The 16,237-nt window shown below is 59.3% G+C and overlaps 1 protein-coding gene across 3 annotated transcripts in view; it reads left to right on the top strand.

The window, feature by feature from the left end:
• Positions 1-16,237, top strand: part of lmbrd2b (LMBR1 domain containing 2b) — a 78,574-nt gene that overhangs the window by 17,207 nt on the left and 45,130 nt on the right. For all 3 annotated transcript variants that reach the window (XM_041186417.1, XM_041186418.1, XM_041186419.1), the window contains exons 3-5: positions 4,667-4,770; positions 13,568-13,681; positions 14,425-14,592. In XM_041186417.1, coding sequence (XP_041042351.1) covers positions 4,667-4,770; positions 13,568-13,681; positions 14,425-14,592 — 386 coding nt within the window. The remainder of the gene's footprint in view (positions 1-4,666; positions 4,771-13,567; positions 13,682-14,424; positions 14,593-16,237) is intronic.

Genomic DNA, 16,237 nt, shown 5'->3' with positions numbered 1-16,237 from the left:
TGAAACAAAAGCTTTGAGAAGCATTACAGCAAAGAGAATTGTGGAAGAGTTAACTAAATTTTTTACAAGATATGGTTTACCTAAGGAAATACAGCAGGTCAGGGGTCAGATTTTATGTCACAGCTGTTTAAGAAAGTAATGAACAGTTTGGGGATAAAACAGTTAAAGTCAACAGCTTATCATCTGGAGTCAGTAGGAGCTTTGGAAAGATGGTATCAAACACTAAAAACTATGATGAGAGCATACAGTCAGGATTATCCAAGGGACTGAATCAGAGGAATTTTCATTCTTGTTATTTGCTATTAGGGACGCGTCTAATGCATCGACTGGTTTAGTCCTTTCGAACTAGTCTTTGGTCATGAGGTAAGGGGCCACTGAAATTGATTCATGAGAAATTGGTGGGTCAAAATTCAGGAACTACTCTCCTGGATTATGTAACAAACTTCAGAGAGAGGTTGGACAGAGCATGTGAGTTAGCTAGGGAACATTTAAAGATATCACAGCAAGTGATGAAAGTGAAGGCAGACAGGAAAGCTACAGCTTGGAATTTTGTTGCTGGAGAGTAAGTACTAGTTCTGTTGCCAATACTGGGTGACTCATTAAAGGCAAGGTTTAGTGGGCCTTACAGGATTGAAAAGAAACTGAGTGAAGAATTATTTACTCGATTACAAGAAGCTACTTTGGTGATGAATTTGGCTATGTAAAGAGCAGATCTTTTTATTCCTGTTGGACTGGGGGACTGAAGTTAAAATGGCTGCAGTTTGAAAGACATGTCTACTGAAACAGTGTGACGGATATATACAATGTTGCTGTCCTGGAACAGAGTGTACCATGAAAGACAGGATGGTGCCGAGGAGGAATCCAGTCAAATGGGGAATTGCCTGTCAACAATGTTTTAATTGGCTCCTGACCAGGTGGCCAAGGTTGGTGTGAGAGCAGTGCAGCAGAATAGCTCCTAGCCTGAAAGGAAAAAGACCTAAAACCTCTCTCTCCTGTGTGTATAAGATTTCAATAATTCTACAATAATGACTAGCTGGCTTTTTCTGCTCATATCTCTATAACCTGCCCTCTCTCTGAAAACCTCTGTCAAGTAACAAAGGGGAAAGTCACTATTAGAGACATTGAAAGGCAAATGCTCAACCAGCGAACTAAAGACTGAAGGTGCTGGAAGACTACCTTATGTTGTCATCAAAGAACTGAAAGGAATCTTGGAAGACATTGATCAAAATCAACCCATCGAATCCGGTACTCCGGAATTGGTGCTATTGAACTGTTTTATCACACCCTTAAAATCCATGTTTTTGTGTGACTTGTATGTGTGTGTATAGGGATTTAAGAAGGGACAGTGTTTAGGTTAGAGAGTTAGAAATTTGCAGTTGATATTTCTTTCTTTTGCTACTGGTTAAAGACAATTTGTTCAGTAAGCAGTTATTTACTTATTAAGTTTCAGTTTGCTCATATTCTGTTAACCTAAATTAAACAATTAGGTGTGTTAATCAAACTTTTTCACAATTGTTATGGCTCGGGGAGCAGTGGGGTTTAATATTGCAGCGCACTATCCCCAGTCAGTCGTGACAGCTAAAAGTGAATTTGCAAAAGTGCAATTTACATATCTAGATCATGGTAGGGTGGCCCCGAGAGATGTGAAAGTCAAGGCTATCATGGATTTCCCAGTACCTACAACAAAATGAGAATTTTTGACATTTCTGGGCATGAGTTAGTTTTATCAGAAATTTGTGCCAAATTTTAGCAGTGTGGTTGCTCCATTGAATTATTAAAAAAGAGCAAGAGGTTTCAATGGATGCAGGAGTGTCAGAAAGCATTTGGCAGTTTGAAAACATTACAACCAATGCAGTTGATAAAGTGGAATTATTAAAAATCCCAGAGGGAAAATTTAAACAACTGTCATAACCTATAATTTTAAATGTTATGTTTGAGATGTGACTCTAAATTCAGGAATCAGACCACCAGTTCTCAAGGCTTTACATTAAACTAAATGAAACATTTTATTAATTTACATAGGTTAAAACATATATACACATGGCTTCAAATTATTACTATCATAACTTTTGAACAATTCCCAAACTAATCTCCATTAAGGCAACAGCAACCCATAGACTTAACCAAACACCAGGCGAAGCATTTTCACCTTATGAATTCAAAATGAGGTTCTTTTCACTTTGGTTCCTGTGGAGACATTTGGAGGCTTGCAGCTGCTTTGATCTTACATTGCCTCTGCCCTATGCACCCAAAAACTACTGACGTTATACCTACCACCCCTATTGAATGTTAATTCTCATTGTATCAACAGCCTCTGAACTAAACCTCTCTAACAATAAAACCCCTTTCATAGTACCAATTTATTAGTAATAGTAATATAAACATATTGCTTGGTAGCTGCTAGAAAGGCGTCAGTTTTCACCCCACTTCAATGCTGTCTTCAAAAAATGCAGATCCACGCCATCTCTCTTACATATAAATACTAGTACATATCAAAGCACCCAGACTAGCTGGCTTTAATCCAATTAAGACACACCCACAGACTAAAACTCTATTTTAAAAGAAAAATATTTTTCAAAATATTATATACATTAATAGCTTAATGACAACTGTGTTAATGATAGCACCAGTTTTGGCAGTGCCCAATTATGCCAAGAAATTTAAGCCAGCTGTTGACGCAAGCGATACAGGCATTGGGGCTGTACTGTTACAAGATGACACTGGAGTTGAAAAATCGATAGGGTATTTTTCACGGATGTTGAATGTACAACAGAGAAGATATTCAACGACCGTAAAGGAGATTTTGGGTTTGGTGTTAGCGTTGCAATATTTTGAAATTTATGTGGCAAACAATTCGTCAGAAACAATTGTTTATACAGATCACAATCCTTTAAAGTTTCTGGCCAAATTTTGAGACAGAAGTGCAAGACTATTCGGATGGAGTTTATTACTGCAACCATTTAATCTACAGATTATACATGTCGCTGGCAAGAAAATCTGCTTGCAGATGCTTTATCAAGAGTTTGAAGTTTAAAGGGAAAATTAGACATTCAAAAACCTGGACTCTGAACTGGAATTATTTTTGTTGATGCAAAAGATTTGCATATATATATTATGTTAATGCAGGCATCTGGTAATGTTATAGTGTAAGTATATAGATAAGTATGGGAGATAGTATAAGATGGGTTAATAAAAATGAAGCCGTCATTTTAAATTATGACGGTTCATAAGGAAGGGGATGTCAGGAAGATATAATTCTAATATGTTATTGGAATTTATTGTAAAATACTGGTACCTGTGTGAGTGTGTGAGAGACTTAATTGAATTAAAAGGAGCTGGTCTGAAGGCTTTGATGTAAACATGGGGGAAGTTTAGGATGTAAGGTAAAAGGACATTTGCATTTTGAAATAAACTAGACTAGATTGTTTTCAAAGGAGGGGCAAAATGTGTCACCTAGCCAGCTGAAGTTTAGAAACAGTGTGTTTATTTTTCCTAAAGATTACTAGTAAAACTTAGTGCAATGAGAGGTTTTTACTATCAGCAAGATAAAGTCCAAAGACATAGTAAAACAATAGGAATTTGCATTCAAAGGGGAAAATTTGTCTAAAGGAGTGAAGACTGTGTGTAAGGGAAGGCATTTTAAGATCTTACAAGTGTGAAAAGCCTTCAGTATCTATGCCTCAAGTTGCTATCTTCAAAGGACTGAATTCGACTTGTTCAGGGTATCATGTTTCTATGCCTGGGTCTTTTAAAATCAATGTCTTTGGTTCAGTACTGTGGCGAGTAACTCACCTCCTGACTCCCCAAAGCCAGTTCACCATCTACAAGGCACAAGTCAGGAGTGTGATGGAATACTCCCCACTTGCCTGGATGAGTGCAGCTCCCACAACACTCAAGAAGCTTGACACCATCCAGGACAAAGCAGCCCACTTGATTGGCACCACATCCACAAACATTCACTCCCTCCATCACCAACCCACAGTAGCAGCAGTGTGTACCATCGACAAGATGCACTGCAGGAATTCACCAAGGCTCCTTAGACACCCCTTTCCAAACCCATGACCACTACCATCTAGAAGGACAAGGGCAGCAGACACATGGGAACACCACCACCTGGAAGTTTCCCTCCAAGTCACTCACCATCCTGACTTGGAAATATATCACCGTTCCTTCACTGTCACTGGGTCAAAATCCTGGAACTCCCTCCCTAACAGCACTGTGGGTGTACCTACACCACATGGACTGCAGTGGTTCAAGAAGGCAGCTCACCACCACCTTCTGAAGGGCAATTAGGGCTGGGCAATAAATGCTGGCCCAGCCAGCGAAGCCCACATCCCATGAATGAATAAAAAAAGCACTGGCAGATCTTCAGGACAAGGGGCCGATCGTTTGGGACTGACATGAAGAGAAATTACTTCACTCAAAGGGTTGTGAATCTTTGGAATTCTCTACCCGAGAGGGTTGTGACTGCTCCATTGTTGAATACGTCTAAGGCTGGGATGGACAGATTTTTGGTGCCTCGGAATTGAGGAATGTGGGAAACAGGCAGATAAGGAGTTGAAAGACAGAGCAGGCTCGAAGGGCTGTTTGGTTCCTGTTTGTGTTTCATGTTATTTTCCTGATTACGTTGTGAGGTTCTTGTGATTTATGATGCTTCCTGTTTCAGACTATTTACAGACAGTGTAAGGTCGACAACTCTAAGATATCACCCACTGCTACCCCCAACTCCAGCAAAGCATTCATTGCCAACAAGAGTAACAGCACCCACAGGTAAGATACTCCAACCAGTCCCCTCACATCCCCGTCTCTGTGCCTAAGTCTCTCACAGCTCCCAGGATCACACTAACCTGTCCAACACCCCCACCACTGCTGAGCCCACTGGCATCCCCAGTCACACTGACCTCCCCTCTCCCCACCCCCCACACTGACCTCCCCTCTCCCCAACCCCCACACTGAACTCCCCATCCCCCACGCTGACCTCCCCACTCCCCACCCCCCACACTGACCTCCCCTCTCCCCACCCCCCACACTGACCTCCCCCCTCCCCACACTGACCTCCCCTCTCCCCACCCCCCACACTGACCTCCCCACTCCCCACCCCCCACACTGACCTCCCCTCTCCCCACCCCCCACACTGACCTCCCCTCTCCCCACCCCCCACACTGACCTCCCCCCTCCCCACCCCCCACACTGACCTCCCCATCCCCCACCCTCCACACCCCCCACACTGACCTCCCCACCCCCCACCCTCCACACCCCCCACACTGACCTCCCCCCTCCCCACCCCCCACACTGACCTCCCCTCTCCCCACCCCCCACACTGACCTCCCCTCTCCCCACCCCCCACACTGACCTCCCCCCTCCCCACCCCCCACACTGACCTCCCCACCCCCCACCCCCCACACTGACCTCCCCCCTCCCCACCCCCCACACTGACCTCCCCCCTCCCCACCCCCCACACTGACCTCCCCATCCCCCACCCTCCACACCCCCCACACTGACCTCCCCCCTCCCCACCCCCCACACTGACCTCCCCACCCCCCACCCCCCACACTGACCTCCCCCCTCCCCACCCCCCACACTGACCTCCCCTCTCCCCACCCCCCACACTGACCTCCCCTCTCCCCACCCCCCACACTGACCTCCCCACCCCCCACACTGACCTCCCCACCCCCCACACTGACCTCCCCACCCCCCACCCCCCACACTGAACTCCCACCCCCCACACTGACCTCCCCCCTCCCCACCCCCCACACTGACCTCCCCTCTCCCCACCCCCCACACTGACCTCCCCCCTCCCCACCCCCCACACTGACCTCCCCACCCCCCACCCCCCACACTGACCTCCCCACCCCCCACCCCCCACACTGACCTCCCCTCTCCCCACCGCCCACACTGACCTCCCCCCTCCCCACCCCCCACACTGACCTCCCCCCTCCCCACCCCCCACACTGACCTCCCCATCCCCCCACCCTCCACACCCCCCACACTGACCTCCCCCCTCCCCACTCCCCACACTGACCTCCCCACCCCCCACCCCCCACACTGACCTCCCCTCTCCCCACCCCCCACACTGACCTCCCCCCTCCCCATCCCCCACACTGACCTCCCCACCCCCCACTCCCACACTGACCTCCCCCCCACTCCCACACTGACCTCCCCCAACCCCCACTCCCACACTGACCTCCCCCAACCCCCACTCCCACACTGACCTCCCCCCCCACTCCCACACTGACCTCCCCCAACCCCCACTCCCACACTGACCTCCCCCAACCCCCACTCCCACACTGACCTCCCCCCCACTCCCACACTGACCTCCCCCAACCCCCACTCCCACACTGACCTCCCCCAACCCCCACTCCCACACTGACCTCCCCCAACCCCCACTCCCACACTGACCTCCCCCCCCACTCCCACACTGACCTCCCCCCCACTCCCACACTGACCTCCCCCCCCACTCCCACACTGACCTCCCCCCCCTACTCCCACACTGACCTCCCCCCCACTCCCACACTTACCTCCCCCACGCCCACACTCACCTCCCCACTCCCCACCCCCCACACTGACCTCCCCCAACCCCCACTCCCACACTGACCTCCCCCAACCCCCACTCCCACACTGACCTCCCCCCCCACTCCCACACTGACCTCCCCCCCACTCCCACACTGACCTCCCCCCCACTCCCACACTGACCTCCCCCAACCCCCACTCCCACACTGACCTCCCCAACCCCACCCCCACACTGACCTCCCCCAACCCCCACTCCCACACTGACCTCCCCCCCCACTCCCACACTGACCTCCCCCACCCCAACCCCCACACTGACCTCCCCCCCACTCCCACTCTGACCTGCCCCCCACTCCCACACTGACCTCCGCCCCCACTCCCACACTGACCTCCCCCAACCCCCACTCCCACACTGACCTCCCCCCCACTCCCTACACTGACCTCCCCCACCACTCCCACACTGACCTCCCCCCCACTCCCACACTGACCTCCCCCCCACTCCCACACTGACCTCCCCCACCACTCCCACACTGACCTCCCCCCACTCCCACACGACCTCCCCCCCCCACACCCACACTGACCTCCCCAACCCCCACTCCCACACTGACCTCCCCCCACTCCCACACTGACCCTCCCCCCCCACTCCCACACTGACCTCTCCCCCCACTCCCACTCTGACCTCCCCCCCCACTCCCACACTGACCTCCCCCCCCACTCCCACACTGACCTCCCCCAACCCCCACTCCCACACTGACCTCCCCCCACTCCCACACTGACCTCCCCCCCCACTCCCACACTGACCTCCCCCCCCACTCCCACACTGACCTCCCCCCCCACTCCCACACTGACCTCCCCCCCCACTCCCACACTGACCTCCCCCAACCCCCACTCCCACACTGACCTCCCCCCCCACTCCCACACTGACCTCCCCCCCACTCCCACACTGACCTCCCCCCCACTCCCACTCTGACCTCCCCCCCCACTCCACACTGACCTCCCCCCCCACTCCCACACTGACCTCCCCCCCACTCCCACACTGACCTCCCCCCCCCCACTCCCACACTGACCTCCCCCCCACTCCCACACTGACCTCGCCCCCCCACTCCCACACTGACCTCCCCCCCACTCCCACACTGACCTCCCCCCCCCACTCCCACACTGACCTCCCCCACTCCCACACTGACCTCCCCCCCCACTCCCACACTGACCTCCCCCCCCACTCCCACACTGACCTCCCCCCCCACTCCCACACTGACCTCCCCCCCCCACTCCCACACTGACCTCCCCAACCCCCACTCCCACACTGACCTCCCCCACCCCCACTCCCACACTGACCTCCCCCCCCACTCCCACACTGACCTCCCCCAACCCCCACTCCCACACTGACCTCCCCCCCACTCCCACACTGACCTCCCCCCCCACTCCCACACTGACCTCCCCAACCCCCACTCCCACACTGACCTCCCCCTCCACTCCCACACTGACCTCCCCCCCCACTCCCACACTGACCTCCCCCCCGACTCCCACACTGACCGCCCCCCCCACTCCCACACTGACCTCCCCCACCCCACTCCCACACTGACCTCCCCCAACCCCCACTCCCACACTGACCTCCCCCCCCACTCCCACACTGACCTCCCCCCCCACTCCCACACTGACCTCCCCCAACCCCCACTCCCACACTGACCTCCCCCCCCACTCCCACACTGACCTCCCCCCCCACTCCCACACTGACCTCCGCCAACCCCACTCCCACACTGACCTCCCCCCCACTCCCCACTGACCTCCCCCCCACTCCCACACTGACCTCCCCCCCCACTCCCACACTGACCTCCCCCAACCCCCACTCCCACACTGACCTCCCCCAACCCCCACTCCCACACTGACCTCCCCCAACCCCCACTCCCACACTGACCTCCCCCCCACTCCCACACTGACCTCCCCCTACCCCCACTCCCACACTGACCTCCCCCCCACTCCCACACTGACCTCCCCCCCCACTCCCACACTGACCTCCCCCCCCCACTCCCACACTGACCTCCCCCCCCACTCCCACACTGACCTCCCCCCCCACTCCCACACTGACCTCCCCCAACCCCCACTCCCACACTGACCTCCCCCCCACTCCCACACTGACCTCCCCCCCCACTCCCACACTGACCTCCCCCTCCACTCCCACACTGACCTCCCCCCCACTCCCACACTGACCTCCCCCCCCACTCCCACACTGACCTCCCCCCCCACTCCCACACTGACCTCCCCCCCCACTCCCACACTGACCTCCCCCCCCACTCCCACACTGACCTCCCCAACCCCCACTCCCACACTGACCTCCCCCCCACTCCCACACTGACCTCCCCCCCACTCCCACACTGACCTCCCCCATCCCCCACTCCCACACTGACCTCCCCACCCCACTCCACACTGACCTCCCCCCCCACTCCCACACTGACCCTCCCCCCCCACTCCCACACTGACCTCCCCCATCCCCCACTCCCACACTGACCTCCCCCCCCACTCCCACACTGACCTCCCCCCCACTCCCACACTGACCTCCCCCACCCCCACACTGACCTCCCCCCCACTCCCACACTGACCTCCCCCCCCACTCCCACACTGACCTCCCCCTCCACTCCCACACTGACCTCCCCCCCCACTCCCACACTGACCTCCCCCAACCCCCACTCCCACACTGACCTCCCCCAACCCCCACTCCCACACTGACCTCCCCCCCACTCCCACACTGACCTCCCCCCCCACTCCCACACTGACCTCTCCCCCCCCCACTCCCCCACACTGACCTCACCCCAACCCCCACTCCCACACTGACCTCCCCCCCCACTCCCACACTGACCTCCCCCCCCACTCCCACACTGACCTCCCCCCCCACTCCCACACTGACCTCCCCCCCCCACTCCCACACTGACCTCCCCCCCACTCCCACACTGACCTCCCCCCCCACTCCCACACTGACCTCCCCCCCCTCTCCCACACTGACCTCCCCACCCCACTCCCACACTGACCTCCCCCCCCCCACTCCCACACTGACCTCCCCCCCACTCCCACACTGACCTCCCCCCCCACTCCCACACTGACCTCCCCCTCCACTCCCACACTGACCTCCCCCCCCACTCCCACACTGACCTCCCCCCCACTCCTACACTGACCTCCCAACCCCCACACCCACACTGACCTCCCCCCCCACTCCCACACTGACCTCCCCCAACCCCACTCCACACTGACCTCCCCCCCACTCCCACACTGACCTCCCCCCCCACTCCCACACTGACCTCCCCCTCACTCCCACACTGACCTCCCCCCCCACTCCCACACTGACCTCCCCCCCCACTCCCACAACTGACCTCCCACAACCCCCACTCCCACACTGACCTCTCCCCCCCCCACTCCCACACTGACCTCCCCCTCACTCCCACTGACCTCCCCCCCACTCCCACACTGACCTCTCCCAACCCCACTCCCACACTGACCTCCCCCACCCCCACTCCCACACTGACCTCCCCCCCCACTCCCACACTGACCTCCCCCCCCACTCCCACACTGACCTCCCCCCCACTCCACACTGACCTCCCCCCCACTCCCACACTGACCTCCCCCCCACTCCCACACTGACCTCCCCCCCACTCCCACACTGACCTCCCCCTCACTCCCACACTGACCTCCCCCAACCCCAACTCCCACACTGACCTCCCCACCCACTCCCACACTGACCTCCCCCTCCCACTCCCACACTGACCTCCCCCCCCCCACTCCCACACTGACCTCCCCCCCACTCCCACACTGACCTCCCCCCACTCCCACACTGACCTCCCCCCCCCCACTCCCACACTGACCTCCCCCCCCACTCCCACACTGACCTCCCCCACCCCACTCCCACACCTGACCTCCCCCCCCTCTCCCACACTGACCTCCCCCCACTCCCACACTGACCTCCCCCCCACTCCCACACTGACCTCCCCCCCCACTCCCACACTGACCTCCCCCAACCCCCACTCCCACACTGACCTCCCCCCCCACTCCCACACTGACCTCCCCCCCCACTCCCACACTGACCTCCCCCCCACTCCCACACTGACCTCCCCCCCCACTCCCACACTGACCTCCCCCCCACTCCCACACTGACCTCCCCCCCCACTCCCACACTGACCTCCCCCCCACTCCCACACTGACCTCCCCCCCCACCCCCCACACTGACCTCCCCCCCACTCCCACAATGACCTCCCCCCCCACTCCCACACTGACCTCCCCCAACCCCCACTCCCACACTGACCTCCCCCCCCACTCCCACACTGACCTCCCCCCCCACTCCCACACTGACCTCCCCCCCCACTCCCACACTGACCTCCCCCCCACTCCCACACTGACCTCCCCCCCACTCCCACACTGACCTCCCCCAACCCCCACTCCCACACTGACCTCCCCCCCACTCCCACACTGACCTCCCCCCCCACTCCCACACTGACCTCCCCCCCCACTCCACACTGACCTCCCCCCACTCCCACTCTGACCTCCCCCCCACTCCCACACTGACCTCCCCCCACTCCCACACTGACCTCCCCCCACTCCCACTCTGACCTCCCCCCCCACTCCCACACTGACCTCCCCCCACTCCCACACTGACCTCCCCCCCCCACTCCCACACTGACCTCCCCCCCACTCCCACACTGACCTCCCCCCCACTCCCACACTGACCTCCCCCCCACTCCCACACTGACCTCCCCCAACCCCCACTCCCACACTGACCTCCCCCCCCACTCCCACACTGACCTCCCCCCCACTCCCACTCCCACACTGACCTCCCCCAACCCCCACTCCCACACTGACCTCCCCCCCACTCCCACACTGACCTCCCCCCCCACTCCCACACTGACCTCCCCCCCACTCCCACACTGACCTCCCTCCCCCACTCCCACACTGACCTCCCCAACCCCACTCCCACACTTACCTCCCCCAACCCCCACTCCCACACTGACCTCCCCTCCCACTCCCACACTGACCTCCCCCCCCACTCCCACACTGACCTCCCCCCCACTCCCACACTGACCTCCCCCCCACTCCCACACTGACCTCCCCCCCCCCACTCCCACACTGACCTCCCCCCCCTTCTCCCACACTGACCTCCCCCCCACTCCCACACTGACCTCCCCAACCCCCACTCCCACACTGACCTCCCCCAACCCCCACTCCCACACTGACCTCCCCCCCCCACTCCCACACTGACCTCCCCCCCACTCCCACACTGACCTCCCCCTCACTCCCACACTGACCTCCCCCCCACTCCCACACTGACCTCCCCCCCACTCCCACACTGACCTCCCCCCCCACTCCCACACTGACCTCCCCCCCCCACTCCCACACTGACCTCCCCCCCCTTCTCCCACACTGACCTCCCCCCCACTCCCACACTGACCTCCCCCAACCCCCACTCCCACACTGACCTCCCCCAACCCCCACTCCCACACTGACCTCCCCCCCACTCCCACACTGACCTCCCCCCCACTCCCACACTGACCTCCCCCCCACTCCCACACTGACCTCCCCCAACCCCCACTCCCACACTGACCTCCCCCAACCCCCACTCCCACACTGACCTCCCCCCCCCACTCCCACACTGACCTCCCCCCCCACTCCCACACTGACCTCCCCCAACCCCCACTCCCACACTGACCTCCCCCCCCCACTCCACACTGACCTCCCCCCCACTCCCACACTGACCTCCCCCCCCACTCCCACACTGACCTCCCCCACCCCCACTCCCACACTGACCTCCCCCAACCCCACTCCCACACTGACCTCCCCCCCCTACTCCCACACTGACCTCCCCCCCACTCCCACACTGACCTCCCCCCCACTCCCACACTGACCTCCCCCACGCCCACACTCACCTCCCCACTCCCCACCCCCGACACTGACCTCCCCCCCACTCCCACTCTGACCTGCCCCCCACTCCCACACTGACCTCCCCCCCCACTCCTACACTGACCTCCCCCCCCACTCCCACACTGACCTCCCCACCCCCCCCACCCTAACCACCCCGCACCCTGAAGTCCCCCCCACGCTGATGTCCCCCCCACGCTGATGTCCCCCCCACGCTGATGTCCCCCCCACGCTGAAGTCCCCCCCACGCTGAAGTCCCCCCCACGCTGAAGTCCCCCCCACGCTGAAGTCCCCCCCACGCTGAAGTCCCCCCCACGCTGAAGTCCCCCCCACGCTGAAGTCCCCCCCACGCTGAAGTCCCCCCCACGCTGAAGTCCCCCCACGCTGAAGTCCCCCCCACGCTGAAGTCCCCCCCCACGCTGAAGTCCCCCCCCACGCTGAAGTCCCCCCCCACGCTGAAGTCCCCCCCCACGCTGAAGTCCCCCCCCACGCTGAAGTCCCCCCCCACGCTGAAGTCCCCCCCCACGCTGAAGTCCCCCCCCACGCTGAAGTCCCCCCCCACGCTGAAGTCCCCCCCACGCTGAAGTCCCCCCCCACGCTGAAGTCCCCCCCCACGCTGAAGTCCCCCCCCACGCTGAAGTCCCCCCCCACGCTGAAGTCCCCCCCCACGCTGAAGTCCCCCCCACGCTGAAGTCCCCCCCCACGCTGAAGTCCCCCCCCACGCTGAAGTCCCCCCCCACGCTGAAGTCCCCCCCCACGCTGAAGTCCCCCCCCACGCTGAAGTCCCCCCCCACGCTGAAGTCCCCCCCCACGCTGAAGTCCCCCCCCACGCTGAAGTCCCCCCCACGCTGAAGTCCCCCCCACGCTGAAGTCCCCCCCCACGCTGAAGTCCCCCCCCACGCTGAAGTCCCCCCCACGCTGAAGTCCCCCCCACGCTGAATCCCCCCATGCCGATTTCCTCCCCCACTCCCCACGCTAACCCCCTCTACCAGAGTGTGCCCCTCCCCTCCCCACCCCACTCCGCTGGCTACCCAGTCACCCTTTCTCACCTCTGATCCCATCGAGTCTCTGGGCTTCTGACCATCAGCTCCTGGTGATTTGTGGCCTACTCTGATATATGTTCTCTATTAATGAGTTTCATGTTGTGTTCTCTCTCTTCTTTTAGTGTGCCAGATTCCCAAGTGCTGCAGGAATGCTTCAAGCCCTGGAGTTATATCCCAGATGGAATCTTGCCTGTTTTCTGGCGAGTGGTGTACTGGACCTCTCAGTTTCTGACCTGGTAAATCATTCCGAAGCTCATCCTGCCTCATTGCACCAACACCTCTTACAGGACTGGGGCCTTGTTTAGCTTAACAACCAGCCCTCCCCCAGCCACCCCACTCACCCACCCTGCTCCAAACTGGGAACTATCCCAGCGCACCCCCCACCTCCCCATTCTCCACCCCATCACAGTGACTATCCTTCTGGTGGTGGACAATTAAACAGTTCACTGGAGGAGGAGGCTCCACAAATATCCCCATCCTCAATGATGGAGGAGCCCAGCACAGCAGTGCACAAGATAAGGCTGAAGCATTAGCTACAATCTTCAGCCAGAAGTGCCGAGTGGATGATCCATCTCGGCCTCCTCCGGAGGTCCCCAGCATCACAGATATCAGTCTTCAGCTAATTAGATTCACTCCACGTGATATCAAGAAACGGCTGAAGTCACTGGATACTGCAAAGGCTATGGGCCCTGACAATATTCCGGCAATAGTACTGAGGACTTGTGCTCCAGAACTTGCCGCGCCCCTAGCCAAGCTGTTCCAGTACAGCTACAACACTGGCATCTACCCGGTTATGTGGAAAATTACCCAGGTATGTCCTGTACACAAAAAGCAGGACAAATCCAACATGGCCAATTACTGCCCCGTCAGTCTACTCTCCATCATCAGTAAAGTAATGGAAGGGGTCATCAACAGCGCTATCAAGCAGCACTTGCTTAGCAAAAACCTGTTTGACCCTTTTCCCATTTCTGTGTTGCAGGATCTTGCTGCCTTTCATGCAGTCATATGCCCGCTCAGGTGCCTTCTCCATCACTGGGAAGGTTCAGACTGCACTGATTGAGAATGCTGCCTATTATGGGACCTACCTGCTGATCTTTGGGGCCCTCCTCATCTACGTGGCTCTCCATCCTGGGCTGAGGCTCGACAGGTGACATCCCTCCTGCTAGTCTAGAGAGCAGCAAAAGTTGTGTGTGGGCATGGCCCGGCGGGGGGATTCTGGGTGTAGGCCAGGTGGGGGAGGGGAGGGGTAAAAGGGCGGAGGCTGGGTTACGGGGGAATTGGGGTATGGCGTTGGGGGTGATGTGGAGAGATCTGGACGTGAGCTGGGTGAGGGAGGAGGGGTCTGGGCACAGGCAGGGGATGGGGGTGTTGGGGTAGGTCTGGGGGAGAGTCAGTGTGGCTGTAGGGGAGAGTCTGGGAGCGGGGCTTGGGGAGGGTCAGGGCTGGGGGCGGGGCCGGAGGAGGGGCAGGGCTGGGGGCGGGGCCGGAGGAGGGGCAGGGCTGGGGGCGGGGCCGGAGGAGGGGCAGGGCTGGGGGCGGGGCCGGAGGAGGGGCAGGGCTGGGGGCGGGGCCGGAGGAGGGGCAGGGCTGGGGGCGGGGCCGGAGGAGGGGCAGGGCTGGGGGCGGGGCTGGGGGCGGGGCCGGAGGAGGGGCAGGGCTGGGGGCGGGGCCGGAGGAGGGGCAGGGCTGGGGGCGGGGCCGGAGGAGGGGCAGGGCTGGGGGCGGGGCCGGAGGAGGGGCAGGGCTGGGGGCGGGGCCGGAGGAGGGGCAGGGCTGGGGGCGGGGCCGGAGGAGGGGCAGGGCTGGGGGCGGGGCCGGAGGAGGGGCAGGGCTGGGGGCGGGGCCGGAGGAGGGGCAGGGCTGGGGGCGGGGCCGGAGGAGGGGCGGGTCTGGGGGCGGGGCACAGATATCAGACACACTGATATTACTGAGAGGAGAAAGGAGATGGGCTGTGGCTGTGGTGTTGGCTGAGAGTCTTGGGTAGGGGGGGAATTGGGGGGAGATTGGGGGGGATTGTGGGGGGGGAGGGGGGGATTGGGGAGATGAGGGGGGGGATTGGGGAGATGAGGGGGGGGATTGGGGAGATGAGGGGGGGGATTGGGGAGATTGGGGGGGGGGATTGAAGCCGCACGAGGCGGGAGGGGGGGCTGGTTTTTGAAATTGCTCGGGGGCAGCAAACTGTGGGGGGAGGAAGGATCTGAAACTGAGGGGGGCTTTGAAACCGAGCAGGGATGGGGGGCTTTGAAACCGAGCAGGGATGGGGGGCTTTGAAACCGAGCAGGGATGGGGGGCTTTGAAACCGAGCAGGGATGGGGGGCTTTGAAACAGAGCAGGGATGGGGGGCTTTGAAACCGAGCAGGGATGGGGGGCATTGAAACCGAGCAGGGATGGGGGGCTTTGAAACCGAGCAGGGATGGGGGGCATTGAAACCGAGCAGGGATGGGGGGCTTTGAAACCGAGCAGGGAGGGGGAGCTTTGAAACCGAGCGAGGGGGGCTTTGAAACCGAGCAGGGAGGGGGAGCTTTGAAACCGAGCGAGGGGGGCTTTGAAACCGATCAGGGAGGGGGAATACCTGCAGTGTCACTACAAGACCTGTGGGTGGTGCTGCTGAGGAGGAGGTCAGAGATGGTGAGTAGTGCCACCATCTGACCCTCGCTGGTACTGCAGCATATTAACAATTCCCACTTCAATCTCTCACAGTTTTAATTTCTTCATCTATTCCCATGGTTCTGATTCCAGCAAAGTATTCGAAACCCCGTCCGATTCTGCCCTCGCCCCCTCGCCCTCCCTCC

This window comes from Carcharodon carcharias, chromosome 4 (assembly GCF_017639515.1).
Source record: "Carcharodon carcharias isolate sCarCar2 chromosome 4, sCarCar2.pri, whole genome shotgun sequence".
Classification (NCBI taxonomy): Eukaryota; Metazoa; Chordata; class Chondrichthyes; order Lamniformes; family Lamnidae; genus Carcharodon; species Carcharodon carcharias.
The sequence above is the reverse complement of the archived record's forward strand: the minus strand, read 5'-3'. Positions and strand labels throughout refer to the sequence as shown.